Here is a 25,334-nt window from a genome sequence, read left to right on the forward strand (position 1 = left end):
ATAAATTGCTTACAGACAAATGCATGCGGATCTTTGTATAAGATTTTCACTGTTATGTACGAATTTGTGCAGATGCTGTTACATATGACTTGATTAGGATGCACACAAATGCCTGCCTGAATTATTTTCTAAAACAAGGATATAGTGTTTTCAAATGCATGTTTAAAAAATACAATGTTCTGATTTTAGAATAGGTAAAGTGGCTGGAAAGTCTTTGATGAAACTGCAAGCCATGCGAGAAGTTTGGGAACCCCTCATCTTGTCATACCAAGAATTAAAGCTTGGCTATCCCTCTTGCTCCTGTTCAAAGAACGATTAAATCCAACCAAAGCATTTTGTCGCCGATACTGGGCTTCTTGTTGGAATATCGTATTGAGAAGAGAGTTGCATTATCAACTGTTTTTGTGATGAACATGAAGCGAAGCGCCATATGGCCCACATCTGTGTTTCACCTAGCTCCCTTCATTGCTCACTCAAAATAATCGACCGTACTAAAGAACTATATTAGACCACCCTCCAACTGAACCATAATCCAAAATTTAGGTCTGCGCCAGTTCAACGACCAACAGGTAGGCGATTAAAGAAGGCAGATTAGGCGGAAGCTATATTGGAAAGATCAACAAAAAATTGTTTCATAAACTAAATGATAGCAAATGAATTTAGGAGCGTACAAAATTTGTCCATAGAAAGTGACGTTCTCGATCTCTCACAAAATCCTATTAAATATCATAGAATCAACAACTTCAATGTTTCAAGTTACCGCCTCAAAAACACTATGCATCTAACCTGGAGGAAAGAGCAAAACCTAGAGGGACACAAAATCTCGGGAAGGAGCAGTTGCTTAAGCAGAAGCACCAGCTCCACCTTTGCCCTTCTTCCTTTGGATCTTCTTCATGTAAAATTCTAGCTCCTTGCCCTCAAGAATGTACCTGTTGCCGAAGCTCCACTGATCAATAAAAAAAGGGATAGATGATTATAGATAGCTTTGTATGCAGAAGAGAACTTACCCATCAGCTCGTCCACATTGACCAGGGCGGGATGCGATGCAAGCCAACAATCTTCCTCCGCTGAACTGTTCTTCAATATGAGGATCAAGTTTATGGCCCTCAGCTCGCTTTTCCTGTTTTCTGATCACATGATTGCTTTTCTTAGCTTCCTGTGCGGCATTCTCGCCATCCTGCATGCATTCCAAGTTAAACAGAAACGTCATGATAAGATGCTTAGAACTAACAAAAATCAAAAGACTGAATACCAAGAACTTAGATGTCAGTTCTGAAAGACATGTGCATGCAGGTGAAACATTAAAGGAACGGAAAAACTATCTGAACATCAGTTGCAATAAAAATGGTAACAGGGCTTCACATAATGAATGCCCAATACATATTGTGAATCAATCTACTGTTACCATCCCCCCACCGGACATGTTCTGACAAAATGGAAAAATGTCCATGCACTTATCCATCACTGAGTTTAAAGATATAAATGCTGCAATCAAATATTTCTAGAAGTGGTTAGATTGAGGTTCTTATGGAAGCAAACAAACAAACTTCCATATACTAATAAGCCATTTTAGACTACATTTGAACAAGGTAAAAGCAAAAATATAGCATGGAGAAGACATGGAGAGGTTCATCAGCTCACACTATGCAACAATGAGGTACTTGCTCCATACAACTATCATCTACAGATACAAATCCAAACAACAGATTCACTAGATGCGCAGAATGACCAGCTGAACAAATGCAATCCCTAACAAACCCGAGGCAGGGAGGCATGGCATCCTAGGCTAGGGCTTCAACACAATAATGCCTAGACAAATACCATGTTTAGTACATATTGTACAAAATATGCCATGATGCCATCAAGCTAAGTGACTTTCAAGCCGCACACACAGCAACCATGCACATTGAGCTCTTTCTTAAAATTCTTGTTGAATTACATAGACGTGCATTATATTTTACATTTTAAAAAATTACCACTTGTATTTTTGGAGTAAGTAAATAAAAAAAAGGAAAAAAAGCTGCAATGCACAAAACATACATCGACTTCCATATAACACTCCAAAATATGGGTATCGACTTTGTCCTTGGACTCACCATTACAGGGAAATAAAATAACCACTACGAGAGTGCTACTAACTCTTAATGATCATAGAATCATAAGGCACATTCCCATTTAAGGTATTCTAGCAGACAATTTGAGAAAAGAGTTTTTTTTCCAATAATCAAGAACCCAATTAAGAACACTTCAGCAGTCCTCTCAAATACAATTTTGAAGGTTCAGGTGCACACAGTTGCAGTCAATCAAGTCAATGTTTCGAGAAACAATAGATACAAAGATGTTATCTTCAAGGAAATATCAGCAAGAGAACATTTAACCAAATTTAAAAATACAGCTTCCTCAAAAATGTCCAAAGATTAAAACATAAATACCAAAACAAAGAGAAAATATAAATAATACAAAAAAAAGAAGGAACTTTGTCCATGTGAAATTCCCAATCAAGGCATAAAATTTTCCAAATGGCATGTTGAAAGTTGAAACATACTTCTCCTGCATATACTACACTTATATAATAATTGCTATAAAATTCAAGAATCCGGAGAAAAAAAAATGCTGACATTTGTTTAATGGAGTCAAAAAACCATGATCACACCAGGACCCAGGATATATTTCAGAAAGATTCTTGACATATAGTAAGTTATCAAGTGAAGGACTAGCCAACTTTTCAGGTTTCAGATATCGTGCAACAATACCAATCTCCCCAATAAGAAGTTCTTTAAAAGCGCACGAAATATTCAGTCTGACCATGCTTTCAGTTCTGCATTCAGTCACACCTATTCTCTACCAGCCTACAAGGACAGCTACATTTTAGAAGAATAGTGTGAACTCTAATGTTAACGGCACCACTGAGTGGACCACAGTTCAAAGGGAACCCCATCGTGCATCAACGCCAAAACACAATACAACAGAATACACAAGCTAACAACTTAATCCCCATACACTCTTCGACCAGACACAAGGACAAGCTTTTAATGCCATAATAACAAGTTTGAAGCACTAGTCCGGGACAAACATTAAGAAGAAATGAGTGAAAAGTCAAGCTCACTATAATATAGTAAACATCAAACAATATAACGAAAAGTTACAAAGGGAAAAAGCGATGCAAAAGGTTAAGGCTCTCAGAAGAGAAGCAATCTTAAAAGAATGAGATGAAAAAAGACGCACAGGATCAGCATCACCACCATTTTATCATCCAGCCATAGCATACAAGAATTTCAATAAGAAACAAAATCAGCAACATTTAGACATTCGACACAACAAAAATGAATTCCACAACATACTGGTACACATCAAAGAAGTTCAATAATAAAAGCACAGAAAAAAAGGTGAAAAACGAATAACATTGTGAAACTGACCTCCCCCTCCTTCTTGGCGGCCGGGGCGGCCTTTTTCTTGCGGCCGATCTCGATACCGTAATGCTGGGTGTACCACGCCTTGAACGGCGCCGCGTCGACCTGGACGATCGCGCTCTTCACGAGAGTCTGCGTCCGCACGAGCTCGTTGTTGGACGCATTGTAGACGACCTCGAGGACACGGGTCTTACGGGTGATGGCCTCGCTTCCCCACGAGTAATTTCCGGAATCAAGTCGCAGAGCCCTCCACTTCACGTTCCCGCCACGAACCCTAACCCTCCGCACCGTCTTGTTGCTGGACAGCTTCGTCATTGCCGGCTGCCTCCCGAGCTCATACCTATACGGAAAAAACAAAATCCAGGCCCCCTCATCGTTTAGCAGAAGAAAACCCCCCACAAACAAAGCCAGAGAAGACGGATTCAGCTTACTTTCTCTTCTTCCTCCACGCCTTCTTCTTCCCTCCGGTGGCGCGCCTCTTGTGCATGGAGTCCCGAGAGATACCTGCAGGAAGCGAACGCCATCATCAAGAAAGGAAGAGGTCCACCGGACGATCAATGGAGGGCGTACAGTCTGCAGATCTTGACAACTAGGGCTAGGTTTTAGAGTTTCTTACCCATCTTGGCGAAGAGAACGAACCCCTTCTCTGCACTTGCGCTGCCACGCCTCCGGGGAGAATGTGTGAGAGAGAAGGAGAGGAGGCAGGGCTCGTGGCTACCTTAAAACCCTAGACGGAGCAGTAATATTGGATTTGGGCGGGTTGGCAGATCCAAATCTAGTTGGAGATGTTAACGAATCCTGTCCCGTCTCGCTCCACATGAACCAAATCCCTCTCGTTTCTCAATGAATCGGATTCGGATGGAGTATCTGATCGAACTCTTTATGTTATGTCAGACATGAACACAAACACACTAAATTACCATCACATTACGAAATTAAAAAATCAGATCGAATTCAAATTAGAAATAACAGGTTGTTTGATTTGGATTTTGTTTTAAATAAATATTCGATAGAATCTGGATTCGAATTGACCTGGTAGAAAAAGTGATATCCATATCATAACGGCCTCCTTCAAAAACAAATGTTTTTGGATGTGAATCATCTCAAAGTGTTAAAGATAGTGTTTAGTATCAATTAATACTCACAAAAAACGTGTTTTTTTCAAAAAAAATTATAAATTAAATTGTTGTTTAAAACTTTAAAAAATGAGTTTTTTTGGAAAAAACATTAAAAACCAAAAGACCGTGTTCTTAATATTTTTTAATGCATTCTTTTTTTTACTTTTTTCATTGTTTAATGCCAAACAATCTTTTTCTTTGCTGTAAATTTACTTATCCTTTGATAGTTGATAGTTGTGTTATTAGTTTCTCACTTATTTTATTTTTCTTTTATTTTTAGTTTTTTAAATTTAAAAAAAAAATATCATATTTTTTCTGTTTTTTTCAAGTTCATTGTATTATACTGGATAAAGACTTTGCCATTTAAAACTTTGGAATATTATTTGTGACTATAGTATCAAATGTAACAGCTCTTCTCAAATTGACATAAATATTTGTTCTCATTGATGAGGTTGTATAAAACAAAGTTTATCTAGTCCAATTTTTCAGTGAACCCCAAAGTCTCTCCTCTTTGTTTCCTTTTCTTATGGTCTAGAGCTGTGTTGATATTTCAGGGAACAACTAGAGTGCTAATGGAACATGGCATGTATACAATATTGTACAAAATGTAATCGAGAAGTATAGGGCTTGAGTACTAGACGAGTGAGGAGAACTAGCCGGTAGAATACTTTTCAGGATTCAAGCAAGTAAAAATTCTGAATTTTCTGGAATCTTTGAATAGTGAGTAAGAGCCATTGCACGATTCAAATCATATTTGGTAGAACATTAAATCTATAGAATGGTCAAAATAATTTAACAATTGCAACTTGTTTGGTTATAAAATATTTATTAGTGATGATTAAAAAGTAATAAAATAAAGAACATCACAGAAAAGTCCTCAAATAGTTATAATATAGGAAAGTTTCATCTCAAGCATTACCGGCTTTCCACGTCCCATTCAAACCTTAATAATTCACCTGGAAGAAAGAACATTAATTTCTTGTTTTTTGTGGTCGTCAATGTGTTTATTACACACATGGTCGTTATACATTGGGTGGAATTTTGTTAGAATTCTCAAAACATCTATGTTATTTGGAAATGATATCCCAAATAGGCCAAGGGTCCCTATTTGTTGTAGTGTGAGGATTTAAGGTTGTTTTGGGGTCTGACTGAACATATGATTATTCCCTTTAGTTTGAGAGTAGTGTTTGCTATCATTTGTAGTATATAATAGTAAAACCTTTAAAAATCATGATCGGACTTTTACTGACCCATCAGTCTATGAGCTATGCTCCATCCTTTAAAAGGCTTTGTAATTGACTTGCATGTATGACTCATTGACATTATTTTTTTTTTTGAACAAAAAAGTAAGAAACAATTACTTGAGAAAATTAACAACAATGTTTTATTGTGGCAAAAAAAGTAAGGTATTTAGGTGGATTTTGGTTACTAGAAAGACTGGCTTTTGTGCAACTGCTACGTAGATTTTGGAACTTAGATGTTGAAGGGGATGGATAAGCCTGGGCACCAGCCCGAGCCACCGGCGAGTAGCTGGTACCTGGCCAGAATCAGGTTCAAGCCTAGAAAAAAGGACACCGGACCTGCCCAAAATATTATCAGGCTGGCTTGGGTGGACCGATAATAGTTTTTAATACATATTTTATTAATATGTATAATTATTATATTTTTAATAATAAAATATATATTATTAATAATAACAAAATAAATTTAAAAATAATTTGGGCTGGATCAAGCCCCGTCGAGTAGATTCGGGCTGTGTTTTTTTGGCTCGAACCTAGGCTCCTACCGGGCCAGGTATCAGGTTCCTGCCGGTGGCCCGGCCCGCGTCCACGCTTACTTGCAAGTGTTTGAATCCACACTATATGGGCTTGACTCATCAACAAGACATAAAAAACTATGCCATTTAATAGAGGTGGCACTGCACTGTGATGGTTGGAGGATTCTGCTTTCTTTGTTTTTGTGGAATTTTTGTTTTTTTAAGAGATTGCAGTTTAGAGAGACAATTTTTTTGAACTTACTCTTGTATCTTAGTTTTATTTAATTGAGAAGCTGCGTGTACAAAATTAGTAGAAAAAGTTGAGCAGCGGCCGAAGAATTCGAAACAAAAAGTGAGGTAGGTGGCTATTTGCTATTTACCTATTTGCTTATACATGTTCTATTAATTAAGTAAACGTTATTCTAATGTGCAAAATGGTCATTTGGCTCGCTCCATTCTTTTGGCCTTCCGTTCTGTTTAAAGCAAGGCGTCGTTCCCGCCTGTATCGTGATAGCGCGCCAAAGGTCACTTAGGTGGTCATGGGGGAAGAAGGGAGCGCGTGCAGCAGGGGTCATCGCCCCTCCCTGGCCGTAAAGACGTCCGAAGGAGGGAGCATCTGCCTGGTTTGTTTCTGCAACCTCATCTCCTGCCCCAACTCTCCTTCCGTCCACGTCTCTTACGCTATCTCCCAGATTGCCCAAGCCCTCGGCGACCCCCTCTTCCTGCACGCCCTGCGCCAGTTCCACGCTCATTTCCTCGTCGCCCCGCTTGTCGACTCTCTCTCCTTCCGATCCGATGAGGAGATCGGTCGGCAGACGATCGAGCTGATCGCCGATCTCTCCGCGGTCGATGGAGCTGTCGCTCGTGATTTTATCGCGAGAATCGCCGACCGGCTGAGTTCTGGCGAGTTAGGTTTGGGCCGTTGCCATATATTCACGGTAAGGCTGGTGATTTTTCCTACTTTCCTTGTGGATTTCGTTTTCACTTTCGAGATCTTGTTGCCATATATTCACACGGTAAGGCTGGTGATTTTTCCTACTTTCGTTGTGGATTTCATTTTCACTTTCAAGATCTTCAAAATTATGAATGACTTGTAGAGTGCAGTTCATCTTCTTCTTCTGCTTGATGACTAGTAAATTATGAATTATTTCTAGAAAATTTTCTTCGACTTCTATTTTTCACTCTGTTTGTCTATTCGCTGACGACAAACGAATAGTTAAGCAGATTAGTTACTCAGAAACGTTTTTTCCCTTCCTTTTGAATATTTCAATGTGAAAATTGGGAAGGATTCTAGTGGCCGCCGGATTTACTTATAGACGTATATCCTTGAAGCTATTGTTCCTTTCCCCGGCCTGTCTTAACGATGCAATGCCACGAGCAATTGGATTGGTTGTATGTTCCAGCCTCGTGTAATCCGCTAATTCAATGTTCAACAATGTGAAGCTTTCAGTAGTTTCGTCAATTTCACCTTTTTTCGAGATTAATTTGCTATTTGGAATTTTAGTATCATAAGAAACACGTCTCTCATGATTTTACATTCGTTTCTTTACGAGAATCCGCAGCTTCATTGCTTTGGAATGCTTCTGGATCGCCACGCCGACGAAAATCCCTCTAACTGCATCAAAGTCAAGGAGGCTCTCGTATCGAACCTTGTTGTTGGCCTTCATCTGCCGAGGTGGGTTAGAAGTACACCGGAAAATAGCTTTGGATTTAATATCCAAACAAGTCTTAAACTTATTTATAAACTATTCCTGACATTACAATACTTTGTTTCAGTAAGATTTAATCATAGGCGTGATTTTTATGGTTGATCTGATAAATTTCACCACCTGAATTGTCCATATAAGCATACAGGAAATTATAGCATTTCAAATCAATAGTCGTGAAAAATAATGAAAAATTTTCACGATCTAATGAAAGCATGCTTCTCTATCGAAGAGAACACTGACAAGGACAACGTAAAACAAATGACATTGGGATTGCATCTTTATTGATATGGGTTCTAACACTGACTTGGGGAACGGTTATATAAATCCACAAATATGCAAGAACATCGTATGTGATTTGCAGATCACCTTGTCCGCTCATTTTGCCTTTCTAAAATTTATTATAACTTCGTTAGAATGGACTTCTGAGCTGCACTATTTTTCAAAAATTCAGGAAGTGGGCTTGAATAAAGGTAAGTTGAATGATCTGTGTAGCCCTGATTTATTCTGAAACTGTTTTTTAACTTTCATAAAAATGTACAGTATATTATTATTTAGAAACTAGAAACCAGTAAATATACAAGTGTAGCCAAATGCGTAATTGAAAAACCATAGCAATCTCAAGCGTTCTCTTAAAACTTCGACCTGAATTAGTTTTGCAGATAAACATTACCTCAACCAAGCTATCTCTTCAATTCTTAAAAACAGTAACACTTAGGTCATATGGATTTATTCGCGCTCAGGTAGTCAGGTTTACAAAATATATTTTACGGGCAAGTTTCCTTGACTATTTACTCATGCATGCCTGTGAGTTTTCTATGTTGAAGCTTGGATTTTCTATCTACTTGTTACTGGCAGTCATAGATCACATTTTCATGTACATTAATTTACCTTGTGAGTTTCTTAGCTTAGCTGGAAAAAAAAATTAGCATATATATATATATATATATATATATATATATATATATATATATATATATATATATATATATATATATATATATATAAACTTCTATATCTTCACATGACTCACATAGAGTTCAAACAAATTCAATAATAAGCATAAAACAGACGTGAAGATGCAGTCCATCAAGCTATGTTAGCATGACAAAAAATTGAACAACAGCCAAGAACGAGTTATGCGCATATAATCTTTCCACCAATAGGATGTTCAGCTATCGTATTCGTCAATTATGTTAATATCTCCAGTTGAGGTAACCCTCTGTTCTTTGTATGACCGCAGTGAGGAGATACGTGGAGAGATCTTGTTTGTTCTTTATAAGCTTTCAATCCCACACTATGCAGATGATGATGAGCTTTTCTTCCGTTTCTGCCCCAGACTGTTGTATTTAGCTGTGGAAGCCCTTCTCAAAACACAGAATGACGTAGTCAGGATTAACTCCTTAGGTGTTCATCCCTTCTGAGCCTTCTTCTAAATGGATTTCTTTCTTGAGCCTAACTCTTCATGATTCGTATCCAGCTCTGCTTACGGTACTGGCTCGCAAGGGACACTTCAAGGATTCGTTTGATGATGACAAAATGAGCAACAACGAGAAGTCTGACAACTTCACGCAGGCTGAGTGCTCAGCAGAGAGCTCCCTCCTCTCGTTGTTCGCCGACGCTGTCAAAGGCCCATTGCTTTCTTCCGATACCCAAGTTCAAATACGAACCCTAGATCTGATATTCCATTCTCTCTCACCAGCAATTGATTTTTCCAGACAGATAGGCGCCCTGCTTGAAAAAGACGTCGCCGACTACGTGTTTGAGATTCTCAGGTTGGCAGGTGAGTTGAGCCTTGAATCCGGTTACTGGTTTGCTATAGCGGTATGCGTTGCTTATTGACTTGTAGCTTAAAATGGTAAAAGCGGATAATGATCCTCTTCTTCAAGCCTGCGTTCGAGTTCTTGGTCTTTTGGCAACGGCTGAACAAGCATTCAGACAGAGGCTTGCTATGGGATTCACCACACTAGTTCGAGTCCTTCGATACGTCGCGGAAATTCCCTTCCATCCTGCTCAATCTCAAGTATTGAGACTGGTAACCGTAAATATCTTGCTGCTCGTTAATATGTTTATAGAAAAAAAAAAAAAGGACAACTCCGAAAGCTCCTTTTCTCGTCCTCGCATTGTCTTGCCCAATCGATAGTTATATACCGTTAGCCTAAGGGTCGAGAGCACCATGATGATGATGTCTTCGAATTTCAGGTGCTTACGGCCATATCCAACTCTCCTGGAGTTGTATCAAGATCTCAAGTAGAAGAACTGTCTACTATCGCGACAGGAATGTTCAAGAGGCACAGCAATGGCCAAATGGGCATGCTACGAGAAACCTTCTGTACATTGTGCTCTACCTTCGGGCTCCTTCTAGAAGCATCGTCTTCTCGCGGGATACCAAATTTGCCAGCATTGGTAGTGGAGGCACTGAGGCATGCAGTCTTATCTTCACTAAATCTGCCTTCGAGGAGTGACGATCAACTTCTATATGCTCTGCACTTTGTCAAGGAATCGTATTCATATTGGCTAAAAAATCATGAAGCTGATCCAGACGTGATGGAGATGAGAGAGGGTCTTCTAGAATTATGTGAAAACCACATCTTACCTAGTCTACAAAGGTTCGTAGAGGAAGTCGAAGAGCAGGACATAGTGGTGGGAATATTGGAGATATTTCATTTGGTGCTTCAACAACATGATAACCAAAGTGTAAAGTTTGCAGGTTCATTAGCAACATCAGCTTTGTTTCATTTAGCATTTGGATGCTTGGGCCTCTATCCATCTGTACAGATCAAAGAGCGCGTCTATTTGTTGCTCGGGTTGGTTGCTGAGAGGCTTTTAGGATGTGAGAATGGAAAATCTATTTCCGAAACTGCCATCGATCTCCCATCGGATCCCTTGGATCTACTATTTCTTCTTGGCCAGAAGAGCTCAAATGATTCTAGCTTGATTCGCTCTCAATCTGCAGCCTTTTTGATACTATATATGAGCTCTTTATATAATGCGCGGTAGTAAGATACCCTTTTGCCTTAGTTACACTTTCGTCCCTTTTTTTTCCCTCATACTTTTTTCTTTTTCTTCCTATTTTGCATTTCCTAAGAGTTTAAGTTTCTCATCAACAGAATTGCAGACGACAAACAGATTTTGGCCTCTCTGGAGCAATATCTTCTCGTTAATAGTTTCAATATCTCAAACGGGTTGGCCGGTTCTTTAACATTGACACAGTTGATACATTTATATAGTCTATCCAGAGTTGCTGGAAATGAATATCAAACTCCTTATTGCATTGAAGCAGAAAAGATCCTGTTCCAGCTAATGAATAGAACGAACTGGGATTTGTTTTTTCCTAGAATACATAAAGCAGCTATTACATGGTTGTTTCAGCAAGATGGTCTTACTATTCCCTTGTCACAGCAATTGCTGAACTCATGCAGGCGATATAATAGATTACATGCTATTGATCGTGGGAGCATAGATGAGATGTCGGAGGTTCATATTATCGGAGAACTGGTAAAGTCAGGAGATAATTCTGCGGCAAGATTGCTTGTCTTTCTGGTAAAGCGGCTGGTGGAATTAAACCAAGAAGATGAAGCTACTGCAGTAATTGATGTCATGACAGCAATCATTAACATGTTTCCCTTTGCTTCAAACCAGTTTCTTCTAAATGGAATTGGTGATTCAATCCACAATGTGTACCATGCAGCTGATTTCTCACCAAGGATCTTATTAAGCTGTTCACTTCTGTTTTTCAATCTTCTGCGCCCTGCAAATCCTCAATTACTTTCAGATCAAACAGCCTGGCTTTCAATAACAATCAAGGTGATCTTACTTCTTGGTAAAACATGTCTTGTTTGTTTCTCACAAGTTCTCTCTTCTCCTTAGAACTAACATGTTTCATCCTTTTCTGCAGTTAATAAGCTTTTTGGCACCTACACTAGCTATTAACAAGTGCAACCACGAAGGGCACTTGATTATTAGTATTCTTAGTCTGATATTATACCATTCGGAAAACCAGGCTTTGAAGGAGGCTTCAACAGCAATTATTTTTAATTCCACCTTGGCTTCTTCGATGCACGCAATTGTACAGCACGCTTGTTCGAGAGGTCCTGCTTTAATGGACCATGATGAAGAGACTAGTACAGGGAAAACTACGCTCCTTGTGCTTTTCATGTGTTACTTCTCCTTAAGAAGGCTAGTCATGAACACTCCAGCTTTGAGTTGAGTTCCAGGCAGTAGCATTTTATACTAAATTACTAACCGTCTCCTTCTCTCAGTCTGCCTCTCAATTTTCAGGACAGTTGTAGATGGCAAGATTACCTTCCGACAATCAGCACCACCTCTGCACTCAAACTGCCATGCATAAATTGCCAAGATATCTGCAGGCTGATACACTTTGGTTCTTCTTCAATGAAGCTTGTGGCGTCTCACTATCTGTTGGAATTGCTCATTAAGATTTCAGAGGAGAAGAGAAGCAACCCCCATGAGATCAAATGCTCAGTTGAATACTTGCAATCTTTGATCGCTCTGCTGCAAGGGCTTGTATTTTACAGCGATATCAGAGTAGCAATGAACTGTGCTCTATGTCTTTCCATGATCCTAGGTTGGGAAAATTTTGGTTGGCATGAGAAACAAGCGATTAACAAGGACAAATGGTGCAGGGTCATCATGGAGGAACTAGCACTATTATTGGGAACCCCTAGTTTGGCATCAAAGACGTTCACCAATCAATACAAACCAGCTGTTTACATAGCGGCAGCTTTACTTAAGTCAGAACCGACGCCTAGGTGGATAAAATCAGTATTTGATAATGCTTGCATTTCAGTTATAATCAACAATCTCTCTTCCATTAATATAAGTGTTGAGATTGTGCAGTTGTTTCGAGAACTAGCAAGGTCTGGATATCTGAACCAGGAGCATATCAACCGTCTTCACCATGTGTTTCAGGCAAGATTCTCAACCATGGAAGCACAATCTGAGCTGCATTCTACGAGAGCACCATCACGATGCATTAATTTATCACCTATTGCATTTAGTTTAGGTACGCCTGCCTAAAAGAACTGCTACCCAGCATTTGTTAATCCATTATCAAGAGAACTTCTATCCCTCATTTTTTATTCAATTGTCTAGCCTAAAACTAGAATTTCTTTCATTATGTAAAGCTCAGGATAAGAGAGAAGGAACAAGAACAAAAAGGAATATGAATTTTGCTCAAGGTAGCTGCAATCAGCAGGATATTGATAGCTTTCTAAATGGTGATCATACACATCACCTTGTGTCAGATAGATCTCTTTTAGCAACTTTTGGGCTCAAAAGTACCTAGATTAATTTATTCAGATATTAGGAAGAAAATCCTGTTGATATGGGTAAGTGGCCTAGATAGAACATAGATATTATACCTCAAAAATTCTAGGACACAGAAACCTTGGTTCATCAGACTCCTCGTCCCATGTGTTCCGGTCCTTTGCAGATCAAAACAAAAAGGGCCCTACCGTTAGTGCATAGGTGACTATACTTTAGGTAAGAAAGCACAACCTCTTGCTTTCAATAAGAGTGTCAAACTGGAAATTACTCTCGAGATAAGAAATATAGATCTCGCAATCTAGATGTCCTTTTAATTTGGAACCATAACAGGTATACGACAGCTGATGGCAGCATCAGTGCGTATTTCCATTGATTAAAGGACGATGTGCTTGACATTTAGAAGTAAGAAGCAGGATCGATCATGTTAGGAATATGAAAATAACTCTTCTGTTCCGAAGCGATCACCAATGAGCTACAATAAGTTGAACTTTCGGTATTGATCTTGCCTCATTGTTCTTGCAGGCATGCAGGCAGCATGTTTACTTGGAGATAAAGAAAAAAAGATGTGCTGAAGAAAAATTTGAGCAGGTGCTTGATGTTCTTGAAAATGCACCCAATGTAACTAGAGTTCTCCAGAGTTTCATGTTAGCTTCAAATACCATAGTCAATAGTCATCTATCACAACATCAAAAGTTGCTAGAAGAAATCGAAGGGTTTATCCGAGAACTGAATAATGAAATAAGTTGAATATCCCCCTAGCATTATGAATGCTTACGGTGTACAAAAACCAGGAAAAGAAATGAACGAATTCAGGAGTAGCTATGTAGACGAGAATGAGTTCCTCTCCTTTTCTTGGGGATTATCGAAACCGAAGGACCAAACCATCAAGACTGGAAGGAGACATTGACGAGCCCTTAAAAGCTTTCTTCCCCATACTTATCATGCCTAAAGAGGTATCCCTGAGGGGGTTGGTGCAATGGACGGTGTGAACTCTCATAATTTCAACTCTTTATGCTGCAAAAAAGGGCACCATATACAAGATATAACATAACAGGGACACCACCCCGAGGCACGGAAAGCAGCCCTAAGGGATGGGAACAAGAAAGGAGCTTTGGCCTCCCCCCCCCCCCCCCCCCCCCCCCACTCATCCAAAGTTGCAAAATCCTCTTTCTTTGGCCCTACCAATCACATTAAGCATCTCGATTATGATCATACAGCCTGTCCTAACTTCTTATATCCCTACTTCTGAGTTCTACACGACACAACATCTTGCTCTTGCTTTTCATGCCAAAAGAAGAAAACAGAAAGCATTGGTCGAACATACATTTGCCTAAATATGTCAACATGCATCAAGATGATGAGGATCTGTCGGTCCTTTAGTGGACAAAAATCATGAAAAAGAAACCTCGCTGTGAGCTAATATATTTACAGGAACACCTTAGATCATGCAACTTGCTCTGCAACTTACCAATTGAAAGATGCATGCTCCGACAGTAGATAGCAACAGCAAAAGCCATTTTCAGTTGGCAGTGATGCAAATGGCATTGCTACAGACATAATGAAGTGGATAATATGCTTGCTTTTATGAAACCAACATGCAGAAAATACAAAAGCAAATAATAACTGTTATCAATAGACAAGGCACTGATAACGTGGATAATTTGGATCTGTCAATAATTAAAGCAACGCAATCATATCTATTTTCCTTAAATCTAAACCTCAGTAATATGATCATCACCTTGATTAATATACTAACAAAGTAACAAACTTGCTCTACAAAAGTAAACACATGACCGAACAAAGAGCAAGCACACAACTTCCCAACTATGTAGTACTCGATCAGAGACATTTCAATCTCAAGACCTCAGACTTCAAAACTGTAATATAGTTGCCAACCCATAGACCTGCATATCTTGTGAGAAATATCGCTTCCCAACTTCAGTTTCTTCAGGTTTCAGATTTTGTGAGGTGTTTGAAATATGCCTCACCATACTTATCCCAATGCAAACCACATAATTTTACTATCAGAGTTCTGCTCCGCAAAGAAATAGGGCAAAAAAAAAAAAAATTCATACTTCCACTATTGTCTCTAAACTTTCCACAGAATCAAATCACTATCATTGGCAGGCAGAATGCACACCTTCTCTGGAACTTATTAGTAACGTGCTTCTACAGCATAACAAAACAATCACCAAAATGTATAAGAGAGAGAGAGAGAGAGAGAGAGAGAGAGAGAGAGGCTTGATATGTAGACCTTCATTTCTGCAGAAAAGCTAGGCATGAAGAAGGCTAATATTTGACTTCAATTCATGGAAGAGCAGCATACACATGCAATCCATGAATATACTCCTCTGCTCTTCTGTTTCTCTCTTCTGTTGCCCAGGATCCATGCAGGAGAATTGAGCCGTATCTTAGCAGCATAAGTTGGTGTAGGATTTCCTTTGGTTTGTGATTGATAAACTTTGTATGGCGGCAATTCAGGAGTTTTCACCTCTGACATAGTTTCAGTGGCAGTACTTGGTGATTTAGGATGATTCATAGTTGTTCTTTTATGACACTCAGGATCTGTATTTTCCTCCATGCTTTCAACAAGAAGGCTTTTTAAAGGGGTGCGAGTTTTCTCCAAGCTCATTGCTTTATCAATGGTCTCATCATTTGCCTGCCCTTCTGAGTCATTTACCAGTGTGGAAAGAAAATGAGACCCTGCGACATCAGAGATAGAGGTGGTTGTATTTTGGAGAACTTGTTCTGCTGTTGAATTAGAAGGGATGGTATTCTTGGTGTGGTCTCTGCTGTGCTCCACCATGGCCACCAAAGAATGTGGCACAAAAATATCAGTGCCATTTCCATTTTCATGACGCTCACAAACAGCACTCATCTTTGAATTATCATTGCAAGAACTTTCTTCTATTTTGTTTTTTCGTTCTGCCTTACTACCATGTTCTGATGTTTGTAAGATATCATCTTCAACAGCAGAATTTGCTTGTTCTGCAACATTATTTAGAACAATTTATGAAGAAGTAAACTAGAAACAAGTACATACGACATCCAAATTCACACAGAAAGCAAGTCAACATTCTTCAATGCACTCTGCAAAATAGACCATATCTCCCTCAAGCCAATGTTTCATTGGCTTATGACTACTACATACGAGAACAAATGCTTCATATATCTATGTCCTCAATTTTGTTTCCTTTTTCAAGAAAAAAATGGTTAGAACTCGTGTTACTATGCCATGCAACCCAAACAAAGTCACAAGCCACAGGAAAGCCCTAATAACCTATGGTTGAGAAAACAGGAAAAGGAAGGCTGCAACAACCTTCATTCAAAGAGATCCCAGAGACATATCATGAACTGAATCAGACTAATTTTATGCTGTGCATTGAAGTAAAACCTGCATATAAAATAAAATAACAAGATAATACCTGACACAAAAACTCCAAGATCTTTCATACTGTTTGTCTGGTTGGTTGTAGTTAATGAGTCGCTTTTTCCCACTGTTGTTGTTTTAAGATCTTCACTTAAGGCAACCAAATTTTCTTCACTCTGTATAAGCTCTACCTTCAAATCATCAGAAGAATTCACTTCAACCAATTGTTTTACAGCATGTGCTCTATTCTCATCCGCAAGATGTACAACAACACTTGGATCACAAGATTTCGAAATGAATGCAGAAGATGACTTGTCATCATTAAAATTATCTAATACTGTGCCTGAAACTTCTATATCAGCCTGCATTGGCATTTCATTCGGACAGTTCTGGTCTGACCTTGATTCCCTATGAAGCTTCTCTTGGATCTCGAAATCTGAATTTTCTGGTAGTGCAGCAGGTGGTGAATGTTCCTTGTGTTCCATATCAATGTTGTTCCCAATGAAGATTGATTCACTTTGGATGGTAACATCACTGCTTGGTTGTAAATGAAGTATTATGCTTCCATATTTGTCATTAGAGTCTCTGTTTTTTCCTTCTTGTTCAGGAATTAGATCTTCTGTTTCTTTGAAAGGAGAACTGCCTGCACTATGTGTTCCATTTGAGTAAGGAACTACAAATTGAGTATAACCATCCATCTGTACTGGTGCTTCAGTACCAGTATGGCTCAAAGAAGCTTTTTGTTTCACAAGATTAAGATCTTCATGAACATCAGAAGCCTCTAAAGCCTTTCCAGGGTTCAAGGTTGCCAATGGTGTTGGCACATCCTTGTCTCTAAAAACTGAGTTTTCATGAGAAAGATTTGCATTACATTCTGCTTTTCTTTCTAATTCTTCCTTTATTGTAGGATTGGGAATTTCTGAACTAATACTAGTGAAATTCCCTGGAGATTCCTCTGTGGACATTAGAGGAGATGATGAATCTCGGCCTTTGCTTCCATGACAGTGAGAACCATTAGCTCCATCACCCTTTCCACTTTCATGTCCAGTTTTCTCAATTTCTGATTCCACAGGCACACTTCTATCTAGACCTTGGGTAACCTGGGAGACAGGATCCGTCGCATGAGATTCATCTGTTGCAGATCTTGAGGTAGGAGGGCATGACTGTGACATGGATTCATCTATGGTATCTGAGCAGGTTTTGGAGCTAGGACTTTCTGAATGGACAACATTATCCTTGAAAGAGGCTTCCAATTCAGCAGATGCATGTAGACGACATAACATGTTGCTCTTCTCACAACCATGACATGCAGGATCCTTGTTCACATTCATTTTGCTCTGATACTCCTGATACGATTCAATCCTGACTTCACTTTTTTTGCATCCTTTTATCTTCTCACAAGTTTGATCACTTGAAACCTCAAGATGACTATCAGATGAATGATCAGGTTGCACCTCGGGTGCTTCAGATAATGATAAAAGTGGTATATTCTTGCCTTTTGCTTCCAAGGCACACTTTGTTACATAAAATGCATGATCAGGAGACAGAGTCTTCCCCTGCGAAAGTTCTGCTTCTGCTTCCATTATTTGATGGTTCTGTGTCTCCATAGCATCGTCTTGAATATTCACGTTCATATTATGGACTGCAAATGAGGCCAAATGTCAGCCAGTATTAGAATTAGCAAATTTCTATTTACAGCATTAAAATATAAAAATCTTGAATGATCATACTTGTACTCATGCCTGAATGCATGTGCATTTAGTGACAACAATATCCTTCTTTAACCCTGAGAAAAATCAGCAGTTTACAATAGTGAACTTTGAACTTTGGTGATCAACGCAGACTTCATTCATGCCTATTTAGGAAAGCATATTAATCAAGAAGTGCAACCCACCAAGCACAATTTAGTGGACCCATCAGGTGTTTGAAAAAGGATCAGCTTCTGAGTAGGAAATTACCAACTCGACCATGTTCATACCTTACCTACACTTTGGAGTCTTAAGACCCAAATCGTAGTCTACCCAAATTCATAGTAGGCCTGAATTACCAGAAACAAGTAGTCTTAAAGAATGTGTTTTCACCCAAGTAACCCCTCCAAATGCATTTTATACCTGAAACCTACTAAGATAGCCAATCAATTCATGCATAGATACAACTGACCAAGTTAGTAGTTTTAGAATATGTGTTTTCATCCGAGTAACCCCTCCAAATGCATTTTATATCTGAAACCTACCAGGAGAGCCAACCAATTCATGCATAGATACAATTGACCAATTTATAACAGACCACAGTTAGATCGAGGTTGCCACCCACTCTTAAATACACTGACCAATTTATAACAGACCACAGTTAGATCCAGGTTGCCACCCATACTTAAATACAAACATCAATATTTTCAAAACTGTACTTCTTCATGAAGTTTCAATCACATTGGTTATTGAATAAATCCAATCCAAATATAGTACTGAAAAGGTGCACAAGCCTGACCATTTCATACTTGCACCCATGAAGACATGACCCAGTTAATTCCTAACACCAAATAGTCTGAAACCCATTTTTTACCAGCTTGGTTATGGGGTCCATCTTGACACAAAATGGACACACTTTAAGTGTCAACCTGTTCACTCTCAACCAAACATGTACCCAAATTGATCGACCAATATGGGTCGAGCAGAACTTGATTTTGTGCATACACCTCCATAATACTTGATCTAATTTGCGCACAAATGGCTATGCAGAACCCCAATCTGGATAACACTGGGGAATATCATTACGGAGTAAATAAAAAGTATGTTATTCATGATAGCTTGCAAGTTCAAATCTGATCGTTTTTTGTGAGCCTGCATCGAGCATTTATTATGTAGAAGAAAGAAACAGAACAAAGCCTTTTCTTGTGCATCTTCACATCAATGACTTCTGTAACCATTTCAAGATCCAAACTGTTATGTCAGTACAATACCTCTTCAGTGAGTTGGACTGGTGGAGTTAAATTAGGTCTAATTCAAACTTCAATTTTTTTGTTCTACGAATAGCAGGAACATAAAATAAATTGCAAATCTGATAACAGTGTATATATTGGCAGTTGATGATTGTACAACGACAAGTATAACATTGTCCTATAAAAGCTAATAAGTAGTACTTGAAAGCAAATCTGGTACAGCACACATTGACTGCAGCAAATAAGTTATATCAGCAAGATACATTTAAAAAAGGCTTCTAAGCTATATTTCTTAAAGTCCCAACATATAGTAATACACTTTCAAACTTTAGTGACTGATTTAAGGTGCCTTCTCACCTTTGCAGCATCATCAATTGATTGTGTTCATGTAAACTTTATAAAAACCAGTCTGTGCTAGTATTATGCCATAAGAGAAAGAGACAACAATAGTAAAGCTAGAACACGAGAAGTACAAAATTAAAAATGAGATTCATTGTAACTTCAAAGCCATTGCTTAAGGAACAAACCAACAATTGGTAAACAAAAACTAAAAGATTTCCTCTTTAAGTAAAAGTGGCAATCGTGTGTCTAGATGCTCTCATGATGAAAGATCACTATACAATTAATCACAACAAATTGTTCATGAGAGCAAATGGCAATCTTTAGTGTACTCATAGATACATTCTACCATTGTAAAGGCTGCCTACTGCGAGACTAAATCTTTCTCTTTTCTCAAGAGGAACCAAGATACCTCTGAATACGGTCCTACTCGTAGGTGATATGCACATGGGTAACATCTTCTCAGAAGTACTGTGAAGTGGTGACATACCCAGGTTTGCAGTCTCATCATGCACTAGAAGACATGACTTGGTGGCTGTTATTGCAATAAAAAAGTTAAAAAAAAAGAAGAAGATAATGAAGCCTTCTTATCTTGTACATCAGGATCAATTTGATTGGGAGACATGAAGAACAATTAAAAAAAGATGACATTAGAAAATCAATAAACACATACCGCTATCCAAACCGGCGCTATCAATGGGGGCGAAGGCTTCATTCTTGGATAAATGTTGTTCTGGAATGCAAGCGATCCCATTACTTCTGACACCAGAGCTGTTCCCTGCATCTCCATCATTTGGATGCCCTATGAAACCAACAAAATCTTCACGTCTCTTAGTTTCAAATGATTCGTGTAAACTAGTTTGCAGCCTAGAAAGTTCAACCGAATCAGATAAAACCACGGGTTCCTGTTCCGTTTGCCCTTCACCGCTGCTCGCAGCAATGCCTCTTTCTACTGCCACAGATTCAAGTCCACGACGAAGAGTCCCCGCTGCAGAGCCACTCTCAACATCAGACTGGTCACTGTCAATAAGTTGAATAAATCCACTCCTGGGACTCGGGAGAGACTCTGAGAATTCTGCAGCTGCATCAGCAAACACTTCCTCCTCAAATCTGCTAGACGGTTCTCCAGCTTCTTCTCCAGCATTTTCCACAATCGAGGATTCGTGCGGACTTGCATCAGGTACTTCGTCTTCAAGAGCACCATCATGTTGCTTAACTGTGTAAGAAGATAAAAAGTGGCAAAAGAAAAAGAAACGTTTCAGTGAGAACTCCAGCACCAGTTCCAAATTAGTCTCAATTGCATGCGAAGGAGCAGAAAACAGCACCAGCAGAACCATGTCGTTCAACGGGTAAATCTTCTTCAGAATCTGGCGAACTCGGCCGATCTTGCTTTTGGGATCCGGCTGTCTCTGTGTCCCCGAGCTTCCCACAGTGTTTTTTATGATTCCGCCGGTGTTTGGCACTGGGGTGAGGGTTTGGATACACCCAGCCGCACTTGTTACAAACGCAAACTCCATTGTTCTGATTTCCTGCACAATGCACATATATTTAACTCCCCAAAGGGAGATTTTACCAAGTAAGTACTGGGCTTGAAGCCAGGAAAAAACGAACACCGAACACATTAAGACCAATCACACATTTTATCACCATGCCACCAAAAACAAATGAACAAAGAATGATAACATCATCACTATTTCCACTAAAAGAACTCATTAGTAGCATGGGGCGCAAGTTACGACCACCCACTTTCCCATTTCCAAATGGAAAAGACTCGAGTCCTTAACAAGACAAGAAAGAGATCCATAAGGACAAGATGTTTGTCCAAGTTACCAAAGTTTGCTGTGTAAATAGTATACAGGAATGGAAAGTAAAGGGTTGCAGAAAGTTGAACAAGAAAAGCAAGGTAGTATATACCTGATGCTGCTTTCTGTTTCTGTTCCTGCATTTTGCAACACTGAAGAGTAGAGGCCAATTCTCACTAACCCCCCAACTTCCAGAAGCACCCTTTTTCCTTTGAGAGAGAGAGAGAGAGAGAGAGAGAGAGAGAGAGAGAAGTGTGGGAATGGTCAAGTTCCCTGAAGTTGGTGTGCTCTCCACATGACACCAAACAGAACCCTAGGCGTCGGGAACACCAATGGAGGAGTTTTTTCTTTAACGGATGATGCACCTCGCAAGGCTTTGCTTCAGTTGAATTTAGTGAGCTGAAAGTGAACTGATCTTTCAGATACCAAGCTTTCTTCTCTTCTTCTCTTAGAGAGAGATGCTTCTACGACAAAGGAGTTAAAAAGAGAGAGGAAGAAAGAAGGGAAAGAGAGGGAACTGCAGACAAAACCAGAACAAAGAACGAGACTGTCTTCCCTGAAAACTCGAGCTGCTCAGTGTAGCGAGAGAGAGGAGTGTGTCTGCTAACATTTTAGAGAGGGAGAGAGAGTGAGTATGTTTTTGAGTTTCCATGTGTCCGCTGGCTCTCGGGGTCCCACTTTCTTGACTACGGTAGGCCCTCCTCTCTCTCTCTCTCTCTCTCTACCGTTTATATTTTTCTTACAGTTCCTATTTTTCTCCAGTGCAGGAGACGACACCGCTGCATTAATGGCTACCGCAGCGGTGGGTCATCTTTCTCCTCACAGGGTGGGACTTGGTGACCCACCGGAACCGCATACGTGATACCCATCGTGATTCTCCACTTGCTTTCTTCCGGTTATATCGGATCGACAAGAAAAAGGAATCCCAAGCTCTCCTCCTTTCAATCCTTTCTTTCTGCTCTTTTCAAAAGCTATTTTATTGTCAAATTTCAAATGTTTTTTGAGTTTTTTTTTTGTTTCATAGCAAGGAATGAATCTGAACAAACACTGCTCAGGCTACGTTGTTTTGTTAAGATGGTATAATAACAAATTGATAATTTTTTTTGTTCTTTTTCCCATAATTTAAGAAACCCACTTTTTAATTGTTTTAGTAAGGGCTGTACTTTTCATAAAACTGTCAAAAAAAGCTTTAAATTAAAGTTTGTTTGAAATTTTAAAACTGTAGGTAAGAAGGTAATAACGTGGTTAAAAATAAGAGAGTAATACACAAAAATGCAATTAACCTTTTTTTTGTGTACGTGTAATGCATAATAAACTTAGGGTGAATCCTGATTTGAGATCAAGTATTAAGAGAGATCTCTTATTTAAATAAACAATGTTTTTTTTTTTTTCATTGCAATGTTAGAGAAACTGCAACCTGGTTGAGAGACTTTGTTGGTTGCCATTTGGTGTAAAACTTCATATTGAGAAACTGCAACAGCATAGCAACCACTAAGTTTAAATTGGCGACACCGAATATACTTCTCACTAGGGGCGAGCTACTAATTTTTGGTTGTGAGGACCAGAATTATATTTTCAAAAATTTTACTAGGAGACGACATATAATCTTTCAAAATTTTTGTATAGTTTAAACTATTTTTTTTTTCAAATTTGTAAGTAAAATTTTGTTAAAAAAAAAAAAAAAATCTAAAGGGGCCATGGCCCCTGGCGGACCTCCTGCCTCTGCCCTGCTTCCCACCAACCTACAAAGCCCATGATAAACCATGGTTATTCAAATCCATTTTACACTCAAGTTCTATATATCTTTGATATGAGGAAGAGGGATTGGACGAAAGATCCATGGTTTTCAAGCCAAGATGAATCTCAAAATAGCCTCCTTGGATCTAAATACTTGCTGGTACTTATTTATACAAATAAGATCAAGTGAATTACAATGAGGTCGGGAAAAGGATGGATGAAGAGGAGGCAGAAAACGGGAGCAAAGGTTTATCCCCCTCTGCCGGAAGAGGGGGATTCTGCATCCAAGAGGCTGATCAACCCTGGACATACTTATCAACAAAGTTCTCCTTACTTCCCCCGTTGTAGATTTTGGAAGTAAATGTGAAATCGGCCTGGTGTGGTTCCACCCGATAGATTTTAAAGATTATTTTTTAATTAATAATATTTATATTATTATTAAAAATATATTTTACACTCAAAACATTACTTTTGTATTAAAAAGATATTTATTATCGTAACTGGATCAGGTTCGGGCTTGGGTTTCTGGCATTGGGCCTGAGTTCGAGCTCGGATTTTGAACATCGGGCCGGCTCGGACCCGACTTGCCCAAGCCTAGGTATCCATTGAAGGCTCTTGCTATTTTAATGAAATCCAAAGGCTCTGGGGAGCTAGGGTTTTTGCAAGTTTACCATTTTGGGTAGGGTGAATTTCTAATCACTATCAAATTTGAAGTAGTATTGAACCTGGTCATGATAAAATAAGCTTGGATGGTCGTTGAAAATGGCCGGTTACCAGTAGATGGATGTAAGGATCCCAATTTTTGAGGCAATTTATTTTTTTGAAATTTAAAATCTTAATGTGCAGACTTGTCAACACATAAACTTTTCAAAGCTATTTGGCATCGTTACTGACTAACTTCAAACCATCAATACTTAAATAATAAATTAGATTACATATTCAAAAACAATGTTTCGTAAAATGACAAAGTACCAAAGTTAGTGGTATTTCAAAATCCTTAAATTACAAAATCCAATTCAAAAAATAAATCAGTTGGGCAGTATTAGGTCATCATGGCCGCACAGTAACCTCATCATCATCACTTTTATTCATGATCAGTTGAAAATTGGTGTGAGAATTTGAGAAAATTCTAATTATCAAGTTAGAACAAACAATACATAAACTCAACTTCAAATATGCACATGGGTAAAATAATTTAAAAATAACAAATATTTACAACAACAATGTCATAAATACACATGTAGTAAGCCTGCTGGAGGATGGGCCTCCAACCCTTTAATTTTGCTCATATGATTTATTTACTGCATGTCAACAGATATAAACATTTCACATAGCATGACTGAATGCAATAATTGACCTAATAATAACCAACATAAGCAATTATTAATCACGTGCACACAATATGCATTTCAAATCTAAATTCAAGCACACTCACAATTTATCAAGATCACTATGATATACACACATAGGTAAATCTCAAACCATGAACTTATCCAAGTCTTTTTTTTTTTTTGGCAGCTATTATTCTTGCATAAATCTATATGTAGGACCAGAGCAATTAAATAGCATGACATGCAATAATCCAGACTTGGACTTAGAATGTCAATTCAAATAGTATCCATCATTTTATCAAGTCATAACTACAATAAGCACATGTTGCAAGCAGTGTTGGCCAACTCGGTTAGTTGACTCGGGAACCACTCGGATCAGCTCGGAATCGCCTTCTCACAGGGCCACAACTCAGGACCCAACGAGACAACACCAAAACTTGGCCAAGTCGGCCAAGAATTGGCTGGTTGGGACTGAAATCATCCAAGTTTGGTTCAACTGTTTTAAAGTGTAAAAGTTAATCTTGATCCTTAGGTTTTT

General features: G+C 38.8%; 3 protein-coding genes across 3 annotated transcripts; 1 reads left to right on the forward strand and 2 right to left on the reverse strand.

Annotated features, from left to right (window-relative positions):
* Window positions 1-607: 607 nt before the first annotated feature.
* Window positions 608-4,165, reverse strand: LOC116249583 (40S ribosomal protein S8-like). Its single transcript, XM_031622718.2, has 5 exons — window positions 4,027-4,165; window positions 3,842-3,914; window positions 3,417-3,750; window positions 1,008-1,177; window positions 608-929 (listed from the first exon to the last, which is right to left on the reverse strand). The coding sequence occupies exons 1-5, from the start codon at window positions 4,028-4,030 to the stop codon at window positions 842-844; spliced, it is 669 nt and encodes a 222-aa protein (XP_031478578.1). The 5' UTR covers window positions 4,031-4,165; the 3' UTR covers window positions 608-841.
* Window positions 4,166-6,823: 2,658 nt separating this feature from the next.
* Window positions 6,824-14,026, forward strand: LOC116249971 (protein PUTATIVE RECOMBINATION INITIATION DEFECT 1). The gene is made up of 10 exons (XM_050076594.1): window positions 6,824-7,222; window positions 7,847-7,959; window positions 9,234-9,397; window positions 9,471-9,773; window positions 9,856-10,025; window positions 10,193-10,986; window positions 11,101-11,797; window positions 11,889-12,188; window positions 12,272-12,922; window positions 13,802-14,026. Exons 1-10 carry the CDS (start codon window positions 6,824-6,826, stop codon window positions 14,024-14,026), a joined length of 3,816 nt encoding a protein of 1,271 aa, XP_049932551.1.
* A 930-nt stretch (window positions 14,027-14,956) lies between these two features.
* Window positions 14,957-22,357, reverse strand: LOC116249557 (uncharacterized). The gene is made up of 5 exons (XM_031622683.2): window positions 21,841-22,357; window positions 21,252-21,455; window positions 20,600-21,142; window positions 16,705-18,291; window positions 14,957-16,267 (listed from the first exon to the last, which is right to left on the reverse strand). Exons 1-5 carry the CDS (start codon window positions 21,869-21,871, stop codon window positions 15,582-15,584), a joined length of 3,051 nt encoding a protein of 1,016 aa, XP_031478543.1. The 5' UTR covers window positions 21,872-22,357; the 3' UTR covers window positions 14,957-15,581.
* Window positions 22,358-25,334: the final 2,977 nt, after the last annotated feature.

The sequence above is a fragment of the Nymphaea colorata genome, chromosome 3 (genome assembly GCF_008831285.2).
Source record: "Nymphaea colorata isolate Beijing-Zhang1983 chromosome 3, ASM883128v2, whole genome shotgun sequence".
NCBI classification, from domain to species: domain Eukaryota; kingdom Viridiplantae; phylum Streptophyta; class Magnoliopsida; order Nymphaeales; family Nymphaeaceae; genus Nymphaea; species Nymphaea colorata.

Bases quoted from the DNA above. Each gene is read 5' to 3' on its own strand.
- LOC116249583 (XM_031622718.2), bottom strand. The intron at 3,751-3,841 runs GTAAGCTGAATC...TTTTCCGTATAG, and splicing joins GCGTGGAGGAAGAAGAGAAA to GTATGAGCTCGGGAGGCAGC. The intron at 930-1,007 runs GTAAGTTCTCTT...CTTCGGCAACAG, and splicing joins CAATGTGGACGAGCTGATGG to GTACATTCTTGAGGGCAAGG.
- LOC116249971 (XM_050076594.1), top strand. From the start codon at position 6,824: ATGGGGGAAGAAGGGAGCGCGTGCAGCAGGGGTCATCGCCCCTCCCTG. The intron at 9,398-9,470 runs GTGTTCATCCCT...ATTCGTATCCAG, and splicing joins AGTCAGGATTAACTCCTTAG to CTCTGCTTACGGTACTGGCT. The intron at 12,189-12,271 runs GCTTTGAGTTGA...CTCAATTTTCAG, and splicing joins GGCTAGTCATGAACACTCCA to GACAGTTGTAGATGGCAAGA.
- LOC116249557 (XM_031622683.2), bottom strand. From the start codon at position 21,871: ATGCAGGAACAGAAACAGAAAGCAGCATCAG. The intron at 21,143-21,251 runs GTGCTGTTTTCT...CTTCTTACACAG, and splicing joins TGAACGACATGGTTCTGCTG to TTAAGCAACATGATGGTGCT. The intron at 18,292-20,599 runs GTATGTGTTTAT...CCTCATTTGCAG, and splicing joins TAGCGCCGGTTTGGATAGCG to TCCATAATATGAACGTGAAT.